The sequence below is a fragment of the Solanum lycopersicum genome, chromosome 12, assembly GCF_036512215.1.
Source record: "Solanum lycopersicum chromosome 12, SLM_r2.1".
In the NCBI taxonomy this organism is placed as follows: Eukaryota; Viridiplantae; Streptophyta; class Magnoliopsida; order Solanales; family Solanaceae; genus Solanum; species Solanum lycopersicum.
In genome coordinates, this window is record NC_090811.1 from 57,645,878 (window position 1) to 57,669,802 (window position 23,925).

The 23,925-nt window shown below is 34.3% G+C and overlaps 1 protein-coding gene across 1 annotated transcript; it reads right to left on the reverse strand.

Moving 5' to 3' along the window:
• Positions 1–18,637: 18,637 nt before the first annotated feature.
• On the reverse strand, positions 18,638–19,977 carry LOC101265317 (trans-resveratrol di-O-methyltransferase-like). The gene is made up of 2 exons (XM_004252420.5): positions 19,167–19,977; positions 18,638–19,074 (listed from the first exon to the last, which is right to left on the reverse strand). Exons 1-2 carry the CDS (start codon positions 19,941–19,943, stop codon positions 18,763–18,765), a joined length of 1,089 nt encoding a protein of 362 aa, XP_004252468.1. The 5' UTR covers positions 19,944–19,977; the 3' UTR covers positions 18,638–18,762.
• Between the last annotated feature and the right edge of the window lie 3,948 nt (positions 19,978–23,925).

The following is a 23,925-nucleotide window of genomic DNA, read 5'->3' on the forward strand; positions in this document are numbered from 1 at the left end:
GGGGCAACGGACAGACGAACAATAGGGCCCATTGTTATGCTTTCCCTGAGCGGTCTGAAGCGGAGACATCTGATGCTGTCATCACAGGTAATCTTCTGGTTTGTGATTGCATGGCTTCTGTATTGTTTGATCCTGGATCCATGTTTTCTTATGTATCTTCCTCATTTGCTAATGGTCTAAATTTACATTGTGAATTACTTGATATGCCTATTCGTGTTTCTACTCCGGTGGGTGAGTCTGTGGTAGTTGAAAAGGTATATAGGTCTTGTTTGGTGAACTTTGTGGGGAGTAACACTTATGTAGATTTGGTTATCTTAGAAATGGATGATTTTGATGTAATTCTGGGTATGACTTGGCTTTCTCCGCAATTTGCGATCTTGGATTGTAATGCTAAAACGGTGACGTTAGCCAAGCCTGGGACAGATACGTTAGTTTGGGAGGGTGACTACACTTCCAATCCGGTGCGTATCATCTCCTTTCTTCGTGCTAAGAAAATGGTTAGTAAAGGGTGTTTAGCTTTCTTGGCACATCTCAAGGATGACACTACCCAAGTACCTTCGATTGAGTCGGTTTCAGTAGTTCGTGAGTTTCTGGATGTGTTCCCTGCAGATCTTCCTGGTATGCCACCGGATAGGGATATTGACTTCTGTATTGATCTTGAACCCGGTACTCGCCCCATTTCTATACCCCCTTATAGAATGGCTCCCGCGGAGTTAAGAGAGTTAAAGGCACAACTTCAAGAGTTATTGAACAAAGGCTTCATTAGACCAAGTGCATCCCCTTGGGGTGCTCCGGTTTTGTTTGTAAAGAAGAAGGATGGGATTTTTCGAATGTGTATAGACTACAGACAACTAAACAAGGTAACCATAAAGAACAAGTATCCTCTTCCCCGCATTGATGACTTGTTCGATCAGTTACAAGGTGCTTGTGTCTTCTCTAAGATTGACTTGAGATCCGGTTATCATCAATTGAAAATACGGGCAACGGATGTGCCAAAGACTGCTTTTCGAACGAGGTATGAGCATTACGAATTTGTTGTGATGTCCTTTGGTCTTACGAATGCCCCTGCTGCGTTCATGAGCTTGATGAACGGGATTTTTAAGCCATATTTGGACCTCTTCGTGATCGTATTTATTAATGATATATTGGTATACTCAAAGAGCAAGAAGGAACATGAAGAGCATTTGAGAATGGTATTGGAAATGTTGAGGGAGAAAAAGCTTTATGCCAAGTTCTCTAAGTGTGAGTTTTGGCTAGATGCAGTGTCCTTCTTGGGGCACGTGGTTTCTAAGGATGGAGTGATGGTGGATTCTTCTAAGATTGAGACAGTGAAGAATTGGGTAAGACCTACTAATGTGTCAGAAATAAGGAGCTTTGTTGGGTTAGCTAGCTACTACCGCCGATTTGTCAAGGGATTCTCTTCTATTGCTTCCCAATTGACGAACTTGACTAAGCAGAATGTTCCATTTGTATGGTCGGACGAATGTGAGGAAAGCTTTCAGAAGCTCAAGACTTTGTTGACTACCGCACCTATCCTTACCTTGCCAGTAGAGGGTAAGAACTTCATTGTTTATTGTGATGCATCCTATTCTGGGTTGGGTGCAGTACAAATGCAAGAGAAGAGTGTGATTGTTTATGCTTCAAGACAATTAAAAGTGCATGAACGTAACTATCCAACTCATGATTTGGAATTGGCTGCGGTAGTGTTTGCATTAAAGCAATGGAGACACTATTTATATGGGGTTAAGTGTGAGGTCTACACGGATCATCGTAGCCTTCAGTATGTCTTTACTCAGAAAGATTTGAACTTAAGACAGAGGAGATGGATGGAGTTACTAAAGGACTACAATATCACTATCTTGTATCATCCGGGGAAGGCGAATGTTGTAGCGGATGCTTTAAGTAGGAAGGCGGGAAGCATGGGAAGTCTAGCTCACTTGCAAGCTTCTAGACGCCCATTGGCTAGAGAGGTTCAAACTCTAGCTAATGACTTGATGAGATTAGAAGTAAATGAGAGGGGAGGATTGTTGGCTTCTGTGGAGGCAAGATCTTCCTTTCTTGACAAGATTAAGGGGAGACAGTCTGATGATGAGAAACTGCGCGGAATTCAAGATAAGGTATTGCGACGAGAGGCTAAGGAAGCACAAATCGATGATGAAGGTGTTTTGAGAATCAAGGGAAGGGTATGTGTACCCCGCGTCGATGATTTGATCAACACTATTCTGACAGAGGCTCATAGTTCGAGGTATTCGATACATCCGGGTGCAACCAAGATGTACCGTGACCTAAAGCAACACTTTTTGTGGAGTAGAATGAAGCGTGACATTGTAGATTTTATCGCCAAATGTCCAAACTGTCAACAAGTAAAGTATGAACACCAAAGGCCCGGAGGAACACTTCAGAGAATGCCCATTCCGGAATGGAAGTGGGAAAGAATTGCAATGGATTTTGTGGTTGGTCTTCCGAAGACAATGGGTAAGTATGACTCCATTTGGGTGATTGTTGATAGGTTAACTAAATCTGCTCATTTCATTCCGGTCAAGGTGACTTACAATGCAGAAAAGTTAGCCAAACTTTACATCTCGGAAGTGGTGCGATTGCATGGGGTTCCACTATCCATCATATCAGATAGAGGTACGCAGTTTACTTCTAAGTTTTGGAAAACATTGCATGCGGAATTGGGTACTAGGTCGGACCTTAGTACTGCGTTCCATCCTCAGACCGATGGTCAGTCTGAGAGAACGATTCAAGTATTGGAAGATATGCTTCGTGCATGTGTGATAGAGTTTGGTGGCCATTGGGATAGCTTCTTACCCTTAGCGGAGTTTTCATACAATAATAGCTATCACTCAAGCATTGATATGGCTCCATTTGAAGCATTGTATGGTAGGAGATGTAAGTCTCCCATTGGTTGGTTTGATGCGTTCGAGGTCAGACCTTGGGGTACTGATCTCTTGAGGGATTCGATGGAAAAAGTGAAGTCTATTCAAGAAAAGCTTCTAGCGGCGCAAAGTAGACAAAAAGAATATGCAGATCGAAAGGTTAGAGACTTAGAGTTCATGGAGGGTGAACAAGTCTTGTTGAAAGTTTCACCCATGAAAGGGGTGATGCGGTTTGGTAAAAGGGGTAAACTAAGTCCAAGGTACATTGGACCATTTGAAGTACTTAAGCGAGTAGGAGAGGTGGCTTATGAGTTAGCCTTGCCTCCAGGGCTGTACGGAGTGCATCCGGTATTCCATGTGTCGATGTTGAAAAAATACCATGGGGATGGAAACTACATCATCCGTTGGCATTCAATTTTGCTTGATGAGAACTTGTCTTATGAGGAGGAGCCTGTTGCTATTTTAGATAGAGAAGTTTGCAAGTTGAGGTCAAGAGAGATTGCATCCATCAAGGTGCAATGGAAGAATAGACCCGTTGAAGAAGCCACTTGGGAGAAGGAGGCGGATATGCGAGAAAAATACCCAAATCTGTTTACACATTCAGGTACTCCTTTTCGCCCTTGTTTTCCTTCTTTTGATCGTTCGGGGACGAACGATGGGTAAATTGGTATCCCTCTGTAACAACCTGTTTAGTCGTTTAGAGCAACAGACTTCAATTCTGGAAAAACTTGCAGAAGCGACGGACCCCACGACGGACCGTCGCAGGGTCTCATTTTAAAACACTTAGAAAATCTGAAATTGGGCACTGAAAATCGACTCTCTGAACTTCGTGACGGAATGGCAGGACGGACCGTCACAGGCGTGACGGACCGTCACGGAGACTTCAGTGAAAATCCATTCTCTGAACTTTGGGACGACCTGCAGGACGGACCGTCGCAGGCACGACGGCCCGTCACAGGTTGCGCAAATCCCAGGCAGAGTCGGATTTCTGGTGAAGTTTTAAGGGACGTTTTTGGACTATTCTTTCCTTAATTATAGATTTCGTGGGGTTATATTAATAACTCAAATTCTTGGGGGTTAAAAGAGGTAACCCTAAGTTAATTAGTGGGGTATTATTGCCATCTTTTATTCTTAATTATATACTAATTAGGGTAAAAGAAAGAGAGTTTGAATAAGATATAGAAAGAACAAGAAGGGAGAGAGAGAAACGATCGAGAAGTAGAGGAAAACACCAAACTTTGGGAAAATTCTTGCTTGATTCAATTCTTCGGTGGAGGTAGGTTATGGTTTCATGCTTTCATAAGTAAACTCTCAATAGTGAATGATATGTATTGGTAGTATTGTAAACCCTACTATATGCTTAATTGTATGTTTGCATGAATATGATTATGTGATTGTGATAAGATAAGCATGATGAAAATATTGAATCCCAAATCTTGAAAAGAAACTTTAATATACATTATTAATTATGATGCCTTGGTATAGAAGAAGGCTTGATGAATTAAAGTAATGGGATTGATGATGCCTTGGTATAGAAAAGGCTTGATGATTTACAGAATGATATTAGTGGATCGGAGTGTCACGTTCCGACACATAGTATTAGTGGATCGGAGTGTCACGTTCCGACACATAGTATTAGTGGATCGGAGTGTCACGTACCGACACATAGTATTAGTGGATCGGAGTGTCACGTTCCGACACATAGAATTAGGGGATCGGAGTGTCACGTACCGACACATGTAGGGGATCGGAGTGTCACGTACCGACACATGTAGGGGATCGGAGTGTCACGTTCCGACACATAGAATTAGGGGATCGGAGTGTCACGTACCGACACATAGTAGTAGGGGATCGGAGTGTCACGTACCGACACAAGAGGAAGAAAGATAATGAATCTTGGAAGAAGATAATATACTCAATTTAATAAAACTTAATTCCCAAATGAGTATGGTGTTGAGGCTTGAGCCCTCATGGATGAACTTGATGGTACTTACTGATGATTATAGTACTTGTTGTTGCTACATGTTGAGTTTTATAGTTGATTTATGATATTACTTGATATATACTATTCTCTATTTTGAGTTGACCGATAATATCTACTCAGTACCCGTGGGTTGTACTGACCCCTACTTTTATGTTTTTCTTCTTGTTATTTGTGGAGTGCAGCAAACGTGCCGTCATCTTCGACTCAACAGTAACTCAAGCCAGTCTTCGTCACACCGGATCGTCAGGGTGAGCTAACGCTTCTAGCTTGGACTGGATCTTCTCCTTCATGTCTTGATGCCCTGAACTTTCGGCATGGACTAGCTTCGTATGTATTTTTAGCTTCTTAGAAACTCTTAGAATTAGTAGTTTAAAGTAGATGTTCTTGTGATGATGACTTCCAGATTCTGGGGATAATGATAAGTTTTTGAGTTATAGAAGTTGATTATTTATTTTTACTTATGAGTTTAAGTCTTCCGCATTACTTTCTGTTTATATTATATTGAAATGTTAAGGTTTAGATTGGTTGGTTCGCTCACATAGGAGGGTAAGTGTGGGTGCCAGTCGCGGCCCGGATTTGGGTCGTGACACCCTCGAGTCCCGTGGTTCTAGCACGGTCGTTTTATGGACATTTATGACTTAAACTAATTTATGAATATTGTATTATTAAGACAAATATATTTACCCTCATTCTTTGACTTATATAAATATATTAAAACTGCCTTTTAATAATCTATGCCCTTTAATTAAAATATATATATATACATATAAATTAAATCAAGCAAAGCAGAATAAAATAAGATACTCTTTATTATTATTATTTCTTTTGTTATTATTAATATTTTTATTTTTTATTCTATTTTTTACATTTTTTTCTCATCTTTTGCTATTATTATTATTATTTATTGTTATTATTATTTTTTATACTTTCAAAATTTTATTTTTGTTTTTTTTAACTTAATTTTTTTTAAGTTTGGACAAAGAAACTTTCAAAATATAAATATAAAAAATTCTTTCCTCTTCAATTGAATTTTTTTTATATTATTTTTATACTTCTTTTCTATTATTTTTTTTGTTTTCTCTCTTCCCTCTTTTTTTGTATGTTCTTTTTCACAATTTTTTTTTAACTTTTCCTTTTTCCTTTTATTATTATTATTATTATATTTTTTTCATTTTTTATTCGATTTTTTTTAGGTCACTAACGTTAAATAAAAATTCTACTAACTAAAATTAATATATTTACATAATAGCTACACATGTTATCATTATAAACTCATTATTAAAAATTACATGACTTGGACAATAATTTTACTTAAATATAAAATAAACTATAGGTTATTTAAATATAAAATAAATCATGGTTTGATATAATAATTTCACACTAAATATAATTATACCAAGGATCTAAATATAAAACTGATATGAACGTTTGAACATACTTCATACAATAACATGAATAAATATTAATGGTTTAAACATACGCGAAATTTAACAACTTTAATATATATTGCAATTCATTCTCGCATTATCATGTCATAAAACTAATACAAAATTAAATTAGTATTACCTCTTGTGGAAATTATTTCACCAAAAGAAAACAATACGAATAAGGAACCGCGAAAGTAAACCTCAACATCAACCTTTGGTTTCTTTGTGCGTGTGTTCTTCGGAAAAAAAATTCTTTGTTGTTTCTTCTCCTTTTTTTTTACTTACAGATTTTTTTCCCTCTTTTTCTTTCTTTCTCTTCTTATCTTTTTCTCTCGTGTGTTTTTCTCCTTTTTGTTCTTTTCCGTTTGTTGATTTCCTCTTTCTTTTTTTTTCTCGTGTGAGTCTTTTTTTTTTGAAACTTTCTTCCCTCTCTGATATATTTATGTTTGTTGATTTCCCTCTTTTTTTAAACCTCTTTTTCTTTTTTAATTTTCTTTTTTTCCAAGTTGGAAAAAAATAAAAAAAATATATAGTAATAGTAGTGTGTGTCGTGTGGGACGTGGCGGAAGTGGGGAATGGGAGAGTGGATAAGTGGTGTTTTCTTTATTTTTTTTAATTATTTATTATTACACACACACACACACACACACACACACACACACACACACACACACACATATATATATATATCCTTTTTTTTAACAATCAAAATAAACTTTTCTAAATAAAATTATATTTATGTTGTTTATTTTTATATCTTTTAAATAAAATTAATGAAAATAATAAAAAGTCAAAATATATTTAATTTAGATTGATAAAATTATTTATGCTTTAAATATTAGTGTTAAAATTAAATTCGGTCAAAAATTACGTGTCTATAGTTTGCCCCTCTTTGACTGGAAACACGAAGAGTTTTTCAGACAAAGAAGTAGACAAAGTGACAAGTTTTGACCGAACTCTTATTTGAAAGACTAAAATTTTTGTGATCGAGTCCTTGTTTGGACATCCTACATATCCCGGGTGATAAGGGAATCAGGCCACTTGTAGTTCGAGGAGATAAAGTGATGAGTTGGAACTTAAGTGAGGTTTCATCGAGGCTCCAGATCGCGGCTCTTATCCTTACATAAAAATTGAAAACTATTAGTCAAAAGAAAAACAAATGTACAAACTTCCTTCCATGCAACTTTTCTTGAATCTTCACTTGAATTTTGACTTTAAGATATCACCTTGATTTTTGAGTGAATATCTTAACTTAGAATTGGAATGGAGGCTGAACTTGCCACTCAGGCGGAACTCTCGACATTCTTCAAAATGACAACTTGAAAAATGCTCTTGAATAAATGCATGTTTTCTTGATCAAAAGTTGACTAGAAAAAGATGTGTGGAAATCAGGCTGCTACATGCATTGAAGAAGCTAATTCTAACCATCATGGAATTGATTATTCTAAGAAATTTTAAACTTTGTTCTTGAATTTCAAATCCAGGTCTCGCTTGAGAAAACCTGCGAACCACCACAAACAAAAAATAAATAAAATTTTTGCCCCAGTTTTCACTGGGAAAATTTTGTGAGTTATTAGCAAATATAAATATAAAACATAAACTTCGGCTAGGAAGTGTTTATTTCAGGAGAAAATAAAACTAAAAATCTAGACTAAGAAGTGTTAATCCTACGAGAAAGTAATCTAATCCCATTATTCAGGAGGGTCCTGCTAGTCCCATTATCCAGGAGGGTTCTGTTAATCCCATTATCCAGAGGGGCCTGCTAATCCCATTATCCAGGAGGGTCCTGCTAGTCCCATTATCCAGGAGGGTCCTGCTAGTCCCATTATCCAGGAGGGTCTTGCTAATCCCATTATCCAGGAGGGTCCTGCTAGTCCATTATCCAGGAGGGTCCTGCTAATCCCATTATCCAGGACGGTCCTGCTACTCCCATTATCCAGGAGGGTCCTGCTACTCCCATTATCCAGGAGGGTCCTGCTACTCCCATTATCCAGGAGGGTCCTGCTAATCCAATTATCCAGGAGGGTCCTGCTACTCCCATTATCCAGGAGGGTCCTGCTAATAAAGTTTTCAACAAACTAATAATACCAACGAAACATTGTGAATGCTATCTTCATTATTTGGAAGTTCTTTCAAGGAGAAAAATAATAATAATAATAATAATAATAAATAAAATAAATATTCCAACATTCAAGTAATTGCTATTTTGATATATATTAGCCAACTTTCATATAATATTCCACAAGTCTTTATTGTAGGGTTTCCATTTCGCTCGCTGCAGACTAGGTTGAACATCTAAGTTATTCGAATCCTTAATCTTGAAACAACTTGTGTCCCTGCTTCAACAAAGAAAATTTGTGAGTTTGAAAAGGTGGTGGTTGTTTTGTGGTTCCATCTTTCGACAAAGGCGTCTCAAACACTTATGACGCATTGGTTGTTTCCAACGTTCAATACTTCTTACTGATTGATTGTATTTTCATCCACATTTGCTTATTTTGCGACCTAAATCCAATGTCTTTATCTCATAACACTCATTATTTAGCCTTCATAGGATCAGAGAATTTTCGAATTCAACACTTGAAGACAGATTGACTTAGTAGCCTGATGCTTTGCCTAGTACCGTTTAGAGACTTGGTAGCAAGTCTTGAAATTCCTTCATAGTTTTTTTTTCGACAAAGACTCGACTCAAATACATACCAAAAATTGACGAAGAAAACGTATAAGAAAATTACGAACTATATGAGAATAAAAGAAAAGATTCGATGAAGACTTTTTTTTTGTAATAAGAAGAAAGAAAAACTTATCTGAGTGTGGGAGCCGAGTCTATTGATCATGCCATGCAATTTGAATTGATTTCCAGACTTGGCTATCCAATCTATTCATCAACCATTATTGATTATTCAATCTTGATGTGGAATCCCAACACTTAATGAAGCCATAAATAATCTGAACCCTTATAGACTTTGTGGTATTCACGAAGGTCTTTGCTGCTAAAACTCAATCATGTTAATTTCTCCAGCTCACGTCTGCCTTAGGGTGCATGTCAGGATTTTCACCAATAAGACTCTCTTATATTCAACTCTATTTCGCCTTACGGTGCCCACTTAGGGTTTTCACCAATAAGACTCTCTCATTTTTATTTCTTTTTACTCACATTTGTCTTATGATGCCCATTCAGGATTTTTACCTACCTTTAACCAACTTATTCTCGACATATCAAGGGCTGATGCAAAGACTTTTTTTTTACTTCAGATGATGGGGTTGATTTTGAGCTGTGAGATGAGAGACCGAATAAATAAACAAACGACTTTTGCCCCAGTATACTACAATATGAATTTTTGGATTTGTATTTGGTTGAACCGAACCCAATATTAGGGCTGCCTACGTATCTTGCCGAAACAAGAATCAGGTCAAACGTAGTTCAGGCAGACCTAAAATTATTTTTTATTTTGTCTTGATTTTTTTTTGTACAAAAGACATCTTTTGGTAAATGAATCAATTCATGGTTTACAATGTTTTGACTTTAGCTGGTACCAACAATTAACATGATGCATATGAGTCTTCTTCAACTACTTTCAGACAAATTTGAGGTCAACTTTGAGTAATCACTAAAAATTCAAATGGTATCTCAAACATACTTATGTGTTTACTTGAATTGATATTGCCTAAGTTAAGGGATAAAGTAATTCAAATCTTCATGTTTCAAGTGCCCTCGCAATAAACGAAGTCCTACTTTGCACAATAGAAGTGTTTCGATCTTAGGACGTTTTTTATCAAAGTCACTCACACTCGAAAAGATATTCAATGTATGAGATTGAGATGCCATATGCTTGCCCTTATGTAAGTATCCATTGATGTGAGAACACACAAAATGGGATCAAATAGGACTTATTATTGGCTTGTAATGTAGGTTTGGAGAAAGGTAGGACATTCATTTGGGGTAAAATGATTATTTCCTCCTTAAAATTTGCACAATTTTCAATTTTTTTTTTGAAATCTTTTTCCCGTTCATTTTTTTTTCATTTTTTTTTAATTTTCTCTCCTTTCATTTTTTAGTACAGCTTTTTTGTCATTTTGCTTGAACTTGCACATACTTGTTCTTTTCAATTTGATATCCAACTTAGATCTCGGCGTTGTTTATCTAATTGATAATACAAACATGGAGGTGAGATCCAGAAAATAGTGCTTTTATGCTCTAGAATGATATATGTGAAGTGGTGGTTATTCAAATAAAAATGTTTCAGGCTCAAAATGGGAGTCTTATGGATACATGTCATTTGGTAGGCTTGAAAGCCACAATCAGTTCAAAGAAAGCCTATAATCATTTCCTAAGTTAAATGTTGCTCATAATTTCACTTTAACCAACATTTAGGCCACGTTCTAGATCAAAAGTCATTCCATTGAATTTTATCTAAAGCTCACCACACAATGCACAGGAAACAATGCGGTTGAATTCTTTTTAACCTTAACTTTTAGCAAAATAGTTTCTTAAGTATAACATAAATATATCAAGAGATACCAAATGAATTCTATAGGTCACAACAAAGTTAGTCCGTACTGTCAAATAGTTTAACACTTTATTATTTTTCTTATGCACAATTGTAAGAATTTTGGTACCAACCAAGTCAAATATTGTTAAAAAAAATTAAAAAAAATTAAGAAGAATCAATTTTATTTTTTTTTTGCCCCAATTTTGTTGCGAGGACTCTTTAGATTTTTTATTTTTTTTAGTTGGACCGAACCTCAAAATAAGGTTGCCTACGTATCTTGTATAAAGCAAGAATCAGGTCGAACGTAGTTCCAAAAGATTGTAAACATAACATTATTTTTTATAGGAAATACTTCTATTTTTTAATTATTATTTTAATAGATCACCGAACCCGAGGAGGATTGCCTACGTATCTCATCGAGTTGAGAAATAGGTGTGCATAGTTTGTTAAATTTACCTTTTTATTTATTTCTTAAAAAAATATGTATTCTACCTTTCGAAAACTATTTTTATTTTTGTCATGTTGTTGTAAAAATACAAATATTAAACTTCTGAGATTTTACAAATAATTGCCAAATTTATTACTTTTGAGGAAAATCCCTTTTTTATTAGTTTACTAATTTATTCAAACGTTGATCGACATTCAAATAATATATTTGTAACATATAACACATACACTTGAACCCAATGTTAAGCCACATTAAATTTAAAAAAATGCATATGCAACAAATAAAGTGAATCATATTAAGGACAATAAATGTTTGACACCTGGTTTACTAAGTTTAGCAAACTAATGGAATGAGTGTCTAGACTGTCTATAAAACGAGCGGACTACTCGAGTCGAGAAGAGACAACTTACCAGTAGCAGGGCTTTCTGGCCTCACTGTTAGTCCTTCCTATCCTAAGACATGTGTTACTATAGAATCCTTCCCAGGAGCGTTGCCACATCTCTGGTATCTCATGGCTCGAGAGCGTAATCGCATCTCTGAATAAAGTATCTTAGAAGACTCAGATAGATTCGCGAGAAAAGATAGTTATATGATAGTTAACATATTATTAAAAGGGTAATAGGCAAGCAAATAACATATTATGCAATTAAACACAATATTCACAAATCGATAAGTACGTAAATACATAATAAAGTCATGTAGAAGTCAGAAGTCCATGTTTACAAGCTCAAATTCTAGTTAGTCCCCAGCGGAGTCGCCAGAGATGTCACACCCCTTTTTTCGCGCGGCGGTGTAAGGGTTTTTCCAATTTAAGTGACGTTATTAATTAAGGGATTATTTTGATTTTTTCAGAGTCGCCACTTGGAATTGAGTTACGGTGTTCCAAGTCACCTTTTTTGTTTAATCCCTAATCAAAAGGAAATGACTCTTTGTTTGGTCTGCGAACGAGTTCGTGTAAGGATTTCTGTTGACCAAGGGGAAGGTATTAGGCATCCCTCGAGTCCCGTGGTTCTAGCACGGTCGCTTTATGGACATTTATGACTTAAACTAATTTATGAATATTGTATTATTAAGACAAATATATTTACCCTCATTCTTTGACTTACATATATATATTAAAACTACCTTATTTTATTAATCTATGCCCTTTAATTAAAATATATATATACACATATAAATTAAATCAAACAAAGCAGAATAAAATAATATATTCTTTATTATTATTATTTCTTTTGTTTTTATTATTATTTTTATTTTTTTATTCTATTTTTACATTTTTTTCTCATCTTTTGTTATTATTATTATTTATTGTTATTATTATTTTTTATACTTTCAAGATTTTATTTGTTTTTTTTAACTTAATTTTTTTTTTGTTTGGACAAAGAAACTTTCAAAATATAAATATAAAAAATTCTTTCCTCTTCAATTGAATTTTTTTTATATTATTTTTATACTTCTTTTCTATTTTTTTTTGTTTTCTCTCTTCCCTCTTTTTTTGTATGTTCTTTTTCACAATTTTTTTTTAACTTTTCCTTTTTCCTTTTATTATTATTATTATTATATTTTTTCATTTTTATTCGATTTTTTTAGGTCACTAACGTTAAATAAAAATTCTACTAACTAAAATTAATATATTTACATAATAGCTACACATGTTATCATTATAAACTAATTATTAAAAATTACATGACTTGGACAATAATTTTACTTAAATATAAAATAAACTATAGGTTATTTAAATATAAAATAAATCATGGGTTGATATAATAATTTCACACTAAATATAATTATACCAAGGATCTAAACATAAAACTGATATGAACGTTTGAACATACTTCATACAATAACATGAATAAATATTAATGGTTTAAACATACGCGAAATTTAACAACTTTAATATATATTACAATTCATTCTCGCATTATCATGACATAAAACTAATACAAAATTAAATTAGTATTACCTCTTGTGGAAATTATTTCACCAAAAGAAAACAATGCGAATAAGGAACCGCGAAAGTAAACCTCAACTTCAACCTTTGGTTTCTTTGTGCGTGTGTTCTTCGGAAAAAATTTTTTTTTGTTGTTTCTTCTCCTTTTTTTTTTACTCACAGATTTTTTTCCTCTTTTTCTTTCTTTCTCTTCTTATCTTTTTCTCTCGTGTGTTTTTCTCCTTTTTGTTCTTTTCCGTTTGTTGATTTCCTCTTTCTTTTATTTTTCTCGTGTGAGTCTTTTTTTTTGAAACTTTCTTCCCTCTCTGATCTATTTCTGTTTGTTGATTTCCCTCTTTTTTTTAACCTCTTTTTCTTTTTTAATTTTCTTTTTTTCCAAGTTGGAAAAAAAATAAAAAAAATATATAGTAATAGTAGTGTGTGTCGTGTGGGACGTGGGGGAAGTGGGGAATGGGGGAGTGGATAAGTGGTGTTTTCTTTTTTTTTTTAATTATTTATTATTACATATATATATATATCCTTTTTTTAAACAATCAAAATAAACTTTTCTAAATAAAATTATATTTATGTTGTTTATTTTTATATCTTTTAAATAAAATTAATGAAAATAATAAAAAGTCAAAATATATTTAATTTAGATTGATAAAATTATTTATGCTTTAAATATTGGTGTTAAAATTAAATTCAGTCAAAAATTACGTGTCTACACAATTTTTCTTCATTGCAAGTGTATTAGTGACGCGTCGCACCAGTTTTCCCCCAGGTAAACATGACAAAATTTTCCTCTCATTTTATGACGATAATTCAATTTAATTCGATTTTATTCTCAATCTATCTTTAGATTCAGATACCCAAAACACGTACACAAGAATTTAAGTCAAAAAACCTCAAATAGTAGATGTGAATATCTCAAGATACTCATCAATATCAGCCCTATTCAAGAACAAAAGCTATTTCAACAACACACATCAAGAATATCGAACTTTCAATCTTTTTAGGATGATCTCACACTAAAATATACACGTTTGTGGTGTGGGTGAACGAACCCAACACTATGTGAATTCACATACCTCGTAGCATTGAATACTTGGAGAAATCTACAATCAACTCATATGACCTTAGTTGGCTTAGGCTTATACACCCCTACACATTCTCATATTTCCCTACCGGTGATCTCTAGAGTCACACCTTAGCATTATGATAAAATACATCATAAATAGTGGGACAACCAAGCCATAACTAATATTATATCAAACTCCATCATATCTAGAATAACCAAATCATCCTTAGTTTAAAAATCAATAAATAGGACATAACAAGCATGCTAGACGTGGGTGACTATGACAGAATCTCCAACTATGATGTAAACATAGATGGGTGCATCAAGCACATCACAAACCACATCAAATTCCAAGGCTGACTTAGTAATATATTAAATTAACAGAACCCAAAGCAAACTAAATAATAGCCATTCCAGTCACATACAAGAAAAGTACATGAGACACTACATCAAACACCTCAGCCTCGGTCTTGCCCGGAAAGCTATAAAACTAAGCCCGATCATCTTGACTTGCATCATACTTCCTTTGATTCACTAATCCCCTACCTTCATTACCATTTCCCTATATTCCACGTCCTCGATGATTCCTTACCCTCCCACCTTATGGACATCCACTGCCATTCATATTGATGCTCGCTGGTACCAGTACTTTGGTGTGCTCCTGCACGGGGAAAGGCATGCGCTGATGGGAACAATCTCTCCTCATATGCCCAAGTTCGTTAAAGTGAAACAATTGTGGTCAAAAGATGGCCTAGTTTCACATGGAAATGCGACTCCCTGACTATCTTGAATAGGATTTTGTCTTGTAGTTTCCGAGTAACCACATGAAGAAGCGGAAATGGCTGTCTGAATTGGCCATGGTGGAATTTCCGACCTACCTGAACATTTAGATTACGAACCATGAAAGTTATCAATGTTCATGGGATTCATAGCCGCTTGCCCATCACATCAAAATCCTTCAATTCTCTTCACGAAGTCTATCACCGAATTAAAACTTTTATCGGCATAGGTCATGTAAGCAAAAAGTACTTCTAACTCAGAGTGGAATCCGTTGACAAATACATGAATCCTCTCAGACAATGTAGTCATTAACTTTGTAGCATATCTAGACAAGGCATGGAAGTTAACCTCATAAGTAATTAGAATCATTCCACCCTACTACAGGGATATGAACTCATCCTGCTTGTGATCCTTTAATGTCTACACACATACTGCTCTAGAAACAAAACATGGAACTACATCCAAGTGAGTGGGGCAAGACTCATGATTTGAATTCCACATAGGCCCTCCACTAATGTTAAGCATCAACCTGAAGCTTGAAGGTCATGAACTCTAGTCTATATTTGTGTACAATGCCTAACTAGTGAAGCCTCTCATTCAAATATAGAATAGACTCATAGGCATCCTCCCTATCAGAATAATAGAACATAGATGACTTCAGCATCAGAAACATTGTCAACATCTTATTCTCATTAACAATCACTACATGACCCAATAGGGGACATAAAAAGGCATCAGTACCTAATGCTCCATCCACCTTGGTACAGTAGAAGTAGTGGAGTGGTTGACCAGAGGTTGAGAAGCTTGCATTGTGGGAAGATTTCCATAACCGACTAACCCTTTCAAAAAATTCCTAATTTGCTGAGCTATCACTAGGTCTAAGGGAGAAAGACTTGTTGTTTCATCCCATGCTTCCTTCTCTGTTGCAACACTCTCCTAGTCTTTGATTTGCACATTCTCATCCACCTCTTGTTTGGGTGCATGAGGGGAATCTTCTTAGGGAACATTCCCAATTGAGGCTCCACCCCTAGCGGGTGCTACCCTTTGTCGACCTCTTTCCCTTCCTTATCCTCTATCCTTATGTTAGCCACGTCCTTTTCTGCAGGCTCTTCTTCTGGCTCATTAATAAAACCTACAAGCCTGACATCGTTATATCCTGTGCAAACCATCTGTGTACTGAAGAGGGCAAGCGATTAAAGACCATTTTAGATCACGAGATACCAATTGGAATTAAACAATAACACAGATGAAGAGAGAAGAAGACCGAGAGATTTCTCTTGAATAAAAATATAAATATCTCCATACAATTGTATAAGACTCTTCCAAAATCATTTTGGTATAATAAGATCAATGAACCTAGGGCTTGGATGTCAACCTTGTAACGACCTAGACCGTCATGATTTACATCCACAGTAACCCTCGTTTGGGGAACCACTACCACAACCAGACTAAGCAACTTAAATAAGCTAAACTATCTAAAGATACAAAAGCGGATTTAAAAAATGCACTAAGTACTTTGCTCTAATAAACTCAAAGAGTTAAAAAAACAACCAAGCTTAAACCTCGCTGAATTCAACCCCTCGACCTGAAAGTAATTGTACCAAAACTCTATTATAATGAAGTCTAAGAAAAAGAGCTACAACCCCGAATTCTAAATATTAGTAGAGTTTGAATACATAGTCTGAGTCTGAAAAGAATGGGCTAAACTAATGATGGATCCATGATAGCCTGAAAGAGTTGGTTCACCCTCACATCTGATCTTTGTCAATGATCTCCTAGCTGAGATCTATCGGTAGCAACTAAAAGATTTCTTGTTCTTAATAAAAAAGGAGAAAGTGCATTATCAATACATTAAAGAATGGTCTACTGGTAGGATAACGCAGCTTCTTCTATAAGAGAAATATATGCAGGTAACTAAAACATAGTAAACACACATATACATGATGCATAATTCAGTTATTATCTTAGGAGCCATATTCAATTTCCAAATATAAATGATAGGTACATATGAATGTAATAATCATAAATGGTACTCTCATGGAAACCCCTCCCAAACTGTTAGTGTGTCAAAACGTGACACACGATCAAATATATGTGTGTAAGAATGTAACACCCAGTCCAATGTATATGTTGTAATGTGACACTTGGTCCAATATATGTGTTTGAACGTGAAACATGGTCCAATTATGTATCAGAACGTGACATTCTTTCAAATCAGCAAAACCACAGTCAATGACACCTATTATGAACAGTTCACATGGTCACACAATTAAGTAACATGTTCATGGTATGTAATTGTTCATACATAATCATTTCATTAGGTTTGATTAAGGTTTCCTTATTCACATACGTGTATACATGCATAAAATGGAAAAATTAACAGGCATATGTAACACAACACGAAGTCAAACCATTATATACCTCGAAACAAAGCTTGAATATAATGAACATACTTGAGCCTTCCCTTTCCCGCGTATTGCAAATTCTTCTTGGTCTTAAACAATTAATTAATGCAAGAACAATAAACAAGACCTAATTTACCCAGAAAACATCAACCCAAGAAGAAGTTGCATTACCAGTGAAAGGGACATTAACGAAGAAGAATTTACCCTGCCCCGGTGGCTTGTACGAACACCAAAAGTTGGAATTACAGTTCCAAAATCCTATTTTGCGACACACCTTTGAACTGTGATGTTCTAAAGCTATCCTTTCACACCAAAATCTATTTCAGGAGTTGTACTCGCCCAAAATCAATTCTTTGAAGCGATAAAGGCTCCTTAGTGTGTTGGCTATCCGCTCATATGATCAAACTCATAATTAATTCTCCCATCCATTACCTTATTGCCCTAGAACTCACCTCACTCATATTTTTTCATTACCTGATAGACCTAGACCTCACCTAACTCATGTTTCGTCCAAGTCTAGCGTAGGAGAGAATTTTTCTAATCATTGAACAGATGTTATTTTGCACAAATTCCTTCCTCATTGGCTTTTCCATACCGACAGGAACAAGTTATTACAATTGATCATCTCCTAATATTTTTTTAATTAGTCATATGTTATACACTTAATTATTAGGGCTTTGCCTTAATTTATTACCATATTTGAGTTTTAGTTTTACCTTGAAGGAAAATTTAAGCATTAGCATAAATGTTTCAACTTATTTTGAAATGAAAATTTAATGTTCCTCGATTTTTGAGTTTTTCTTTCGTTGGAAGAAAAGTTTGGAAGTCTATAAATTGAAAACTTCTCTTCTTATATAAAGAACACAATAGAATCCACAATGTAGTCATTTAGAGACTTTTGTTTATCGGGAGATTCTCTCTCTACAATTAATTAGTTTTTTAACTTTTTAATATGTAGGACAATCCTCCAAATTCCATATGATAATATTTTCATTTTTAGTAGAAGTTTCTATCCGAATAATCGATATCATGATTTGCAATTGTAAACTTACGCATGACGCACTAATAACTTTCAAGCTTAACCTTAATATGTTCTAGAGGGAGTTAAATAATGGTTATTTTTATGTTTATCTAGACAGTATATAAACTATTATCATGAGAAGTTACTTTTGTCAAAGAAGTATCACAATCACGAAAGAAGTACGGATCATAATGAAACACAAAGAGGTCCATTTTATTAGGATGTAAATGAGGAATGACATTTTTCCTTCATAACACATGGAAGTGTTTTATTGGTGTCATCGATGCTGGATGGAATTATTCCAGTTCCATAGATTAAGGGAAAACCTCAATAATAGATCTTAATCCCAACATAGGAATGATGTTGTAGTCACTAAAACCAGCACTGCAGAAGAGTTTTGCCCAATCTTGTTGATTTCTTTCCTTTCCAGAAACATGAACCATCATGAGCATGTCAAAAAAAAGTTGAGTTTCATATGACTTGCCGTCTCCTTTCTCTATTTTACGATCCATTAATACCATATCAATAATGATCACCTTCCCTCCCTTTTCCTTGCTAGGAATTGCTTTTTTGCATTTCTTCAATATTTTGATGCATTCTTCATCACTCCAATCATGTAATACCCACTATTTAATGATCATTAGTCATCAAACAAAAATATTCAGCACAAGTAACTTTATTTATATAGTGAAAATCAATATTTGTATTACAAAAGTACCTTTAGTAAAATTGCATTGGCAGAGGGAATGAACTTAAACATGTCTCCTCCCACATAGCATAGGTTTTTGCTTCCTTCACATCCTTCAATTACATGTGGAAGATCAAAGACGATGCAATTCATTTCACGAAATGCATCCGCAAGAACTTTACCCACGATTCCAATGCCACCTCCAACATCTACCAATGATTTCAATCCTTCAAAAACACCCTTACAATTTTTAATCAACACACTTATTACCAATCGGGAATCACTAGCCATAATTTCATTAAATTGACGGTTAATATTTGGTTGTGTCTCATCATATTCAAACAGGGGTTTGCCATGAGAAATTGCAAATGGAGTACTGGAGTTGTCATGATCACTCCTAATCCATTTGATAAGTGAGTGCCATGGATCCATGAAACTTTGATCTAGTTCCGTTTGTACAAAGGCGACTTGACTCAAAGGCTCATCTTTAAGAAGGAGACATGAAGCTGGAGTAAGTAAATAACCCTCTTCTTTATCATTAACCTTTATTTTATTAAAGAAGCCACCATGAATTAGAATACGCATGAGACGGAAGATATAATCCAAGGTCTTAACATTATTATTGATGGGGAGAGCATTCACCAAATCAGAGAGGGTCATGGCTCGGCCATGAGAGTGGATGATATCTGGAATTCCAAGTTGAATTGCACATTTGAGTGACATGGAGTTGATGTAACTAAATGTATGGTTCCATATGTGTGCCTGAGCAGCCAGTATTTCTCTAGTGTTGTCATTAGGCAATGCCATAGTTGTGAGATTTTAGGAAAAGATAAAACTGCCTGAGATAATTGGGATACAAGATTATGCCATAAATATAACAAGAATGAGAGGACCACCCTTATTTAATGTATGAAGATTTCACTGGTTGTATATAATCTAATTATGCTTTCTTCATTTCTATTTATGTCGTAAATATTTATTAGATATGCAGTTTAAATTTATTTATTTTAAACTAATTAATAATTTTAAATGAGTAATAAATATTTCTTATACCAGCTCATTTTTAAATAATAAAATTTATATTTGTAAATAACGAAATATTGAATATTCTTTTTGGCTTTCGGACTATCAAAAAAATTATCTCAGGTAAATATAAAAAATGCTTCCTTCTATAGAAGACAAATACATATAATAAAAAATGCACTGTTGGTCCCTAAGGTTTTGACTTTTCTTTCTGCTTCATTAATTTGCCCTTTGACAATTTATATTGTGATACCTTCACATCACAATGCAATTGATTTCTTTTCTAGTTAGGCTTTATAGATTTTTTTTGGTCAAATATTTTAATAATTTATGACATTTAATTTATACTGTAAATGTTTTGTCAAGCATTTCAAGATGTTTATAAAAATCTTGTTTTTTCAATTTTTATAATTGATTAAACTAAAATATACTAATTTCAAAAATAAAAATCATTTATTTTTCATAATATTCGTGAAGAACATATATTTATTGATTTATATATTTTAAAAAGTCAATGGATATCATAAGTATTTAATTTATAAAATTTCTTATTTGTTTAATATATATTCGAGTTTGAGCTATTTTTATTTGATCAGATTTAATTGAGATGTGAAGGTATAAAGTTCTTTGTTGCTCATAAATTCCATTAGATTTAAGAAATTCCACATATATTTTCTTATTTCTTTCAATTTACCCTTTGATTATTCTCATTTGGTGTCAAAGTATTGTTTAATTTTGTGAAAAGTCTTAGAATTTGGCTCTATTCATAAATTTCATAAAAAGTTTTGGTTTGATTTTTTGTTTTTGATACTAGATCATTGTTTCCATGAATCTTTTAAATATAAATTTAAAGTAACATAGAGTCGTAGAAGTGAAGTTGGTGTTACTTAGTTTTGAGGTTTTGAAAGAGGATCATTTTATTGAGGAGGGATTCGAGATTAGTAACTATTGAGGTTCGTTTCTATGTCAAGGGAATATAATCCTATTTTTAAAATAAATTTGGAGATGTTTGAATGAATTCTTGGTGAAAATACGTTATCAAATGCCTCGTACTGTTGAATTGTTTGACCAGCTTCAAGGTGTTGCAGTGATTTAATTTTGAGGATTTATTTGAGAACCTGTTAACATCAGCTAGGGATTAGGGCAGTAGACATCCCTTAGACCATATTTAGGACACGTTATGGCCATTGTGAGTTTCTAGTTATGCCAGTGGTGTTTATTTATGGACATCATGGTGCATATGTTAAGGTCATACAGTGATAACTTCGTCATTATGTTCATTGTTGACATTTTAGTATACTTGTGGAACAATGGATTGCATGAGAATAATTTAAAGCTGAGGTAATCTCAATAAAAAGTGGATCCTACATTCAATCTTCATTTCAAGTTGAATTTCACAAGGGGGCTTAGAATTTACCAAGAATCCTTAAGATATTCACAACATGTCCTCCTAAACTAAAATCAATGATTTGAATCTAATGGAACCAATAGAATTGAATTATGAGGATCTCTTCTTGATATTTTGACTAATGTCAACCGCTTAAGTTTTAGAATCTTCAAAACACATAATCTTGCAAAAAAAATAAATGAACTACCAAATAATTGAGTACCAGTCGTCGTAAATGAACCGGGGCCTCTATTAGAATGCTTTAAGCAACAAAAATATGAAATTTAAAAAATCAGTTATCTGGAGGATCATTAGGACTTTTTCCTGCTAGCTCATTTGGTCGCAGATTCAAGGTTTGGTCATAGTACCCATTATACAATAAAAAATTCAAGATCTGGACACTTGATATTCAGCATTTGGGTATCATTATCCTCTATTTGAGTTCATACCTAATTACATGATTGGTTATTTTTGGTGTCTTATACATAATTCGAGGTATGGGCTACACAATATCTTTCTGGATTCACCTATGATAAGTCTTAATTCTCCCAGGTGTTTTGATGATCTCCTCACAAATGTAGGGATCAGGTTCTCTTAAGAGTATGTTTATCCACATCTAGAAAGTTGTCCGCGTTAGAAGTTGATGAAGTTGTCAGTGTACTACATCAATAAAAGGGACGTGATTGTTTTGCCAATGTGTATTAACTCTTTATGATTTATATATTCAATATGAAAAAAAAACAAATCATTAATTCATGCAAGAGAGATATTCAAGCTTCAAAACTTCAAGTGACTTTATAGACTGCCTAAGTTCTTCCTAAACCAATTGTTACGTTGATTGCTTGTATTTGTGCTTAAATTGTAGTAATGGTTTCGCTAGTGAAATAAAATTTTCAACCTTGGGTGAATCATCGTAAGAACTTAGTTGACGACAACTTCATGTATTATGTCAAATTCTATATTAATCAGTTGGATTAGTATAGTTGACAATTTAGGCATTCATTTGGATCATTGAGTGATAGAGTATAACTTTGAAAGGAGATTAAAAGGTTAATCTGGTGTGTGTTGTCTAGTAGGTTTTACTTTATCTTGGAACATTTGGTAAAAGTAGTTTAAAATCATGTGAGATAAGTTGTGATTTTACTCTTTTGAGCAAAGATGTTCTCACGTAAATTTGTATGCGCTATCACTTTCAGAATTTATTTTCTTTTCATTATAATTGTGGTAAGGACTTGGTCTTATCGTACTTAGTGGATGTACACATTCCAACAAGTGGCATCAGAGCTTCACGTTTCTATTTGAGCAACACCAACAAAACAAAAGATCCTGAATGAATGGTTGCTCCACCTAACGTGGAACAAGGTAAGCCAACCACCAGACCATCTAATTTCAATGGACAGTCTTACGGTTGGTGGAAGAACTGCATTAACGACTATATCAATGCTAAAGAAACTGAGCTGTGGGATGTGATTCTATATGGATGTTATATTCATACCAAAGACGTGATAGATAGAGAGATTAATAAGGTAATTCCAACAACAAGAAAGGAATACAATGAAGTGGAGAGGAAGAACATAGAGAAAAATTATAAAGCGAAGAAGATTCTGGTACATGGAATCGGCTAACATGAGTACAATGGAATATCTTCTTGCGAGACAGCTAAATAGATATGAGACTATTGCAAAATATTTCATGAAGCATGACATAATTAAAGCATTCTAAAGTCGATATGGTGACGACTCAATATGAGAATTTTTTTATGAAGGAAAGTGAGACTTTTCATGTGATGAATACAAGATTTACTCTAAAGAAAAACCAGCGGACTGAGATGTCTTGGTGAGCCTATTCAACCAAAATTTTTGAAAAGATTGTCGTGGTTCTTTTCAAGTCATGGGAGAGAAAATTCAATGTTATCACTAAGTAATTGATCTGAAGGTATTCACCATGGATGAGCTTATTGGAAATATACAAACCTACGAGTTGAAAAAACAGGAGGGATTAACCATGAAAGAGGGAAAAACAAGAAACCAATGGACTTAAAATATCTTCAAATGATGGGACTAAAGAAGAGGATGAAATAGTATACATCACTAAAAGGTTCCAAAATATAATAAAGAGGCATGGAGGTTTTCAAAAGAAAGGATCAACTAACAAAGTAACATATGAAAATGATCTTTATCATAAATATAGGTAACCTGTCTTTTTATGAGGGATTATTAAAGACAGAAGAAGAAAACTTGGGATTTCTAACCTCGAAGAAGGGACCAGGTCCAAGACCATCCCAAATGGAAAGCTCATGATGAAAAACTAGTGAAGATAACGGTTGTTGTCTGGGGAAATGCTTCAAGCGAATCAAAGGAAACAGAAGATAGCCATGAA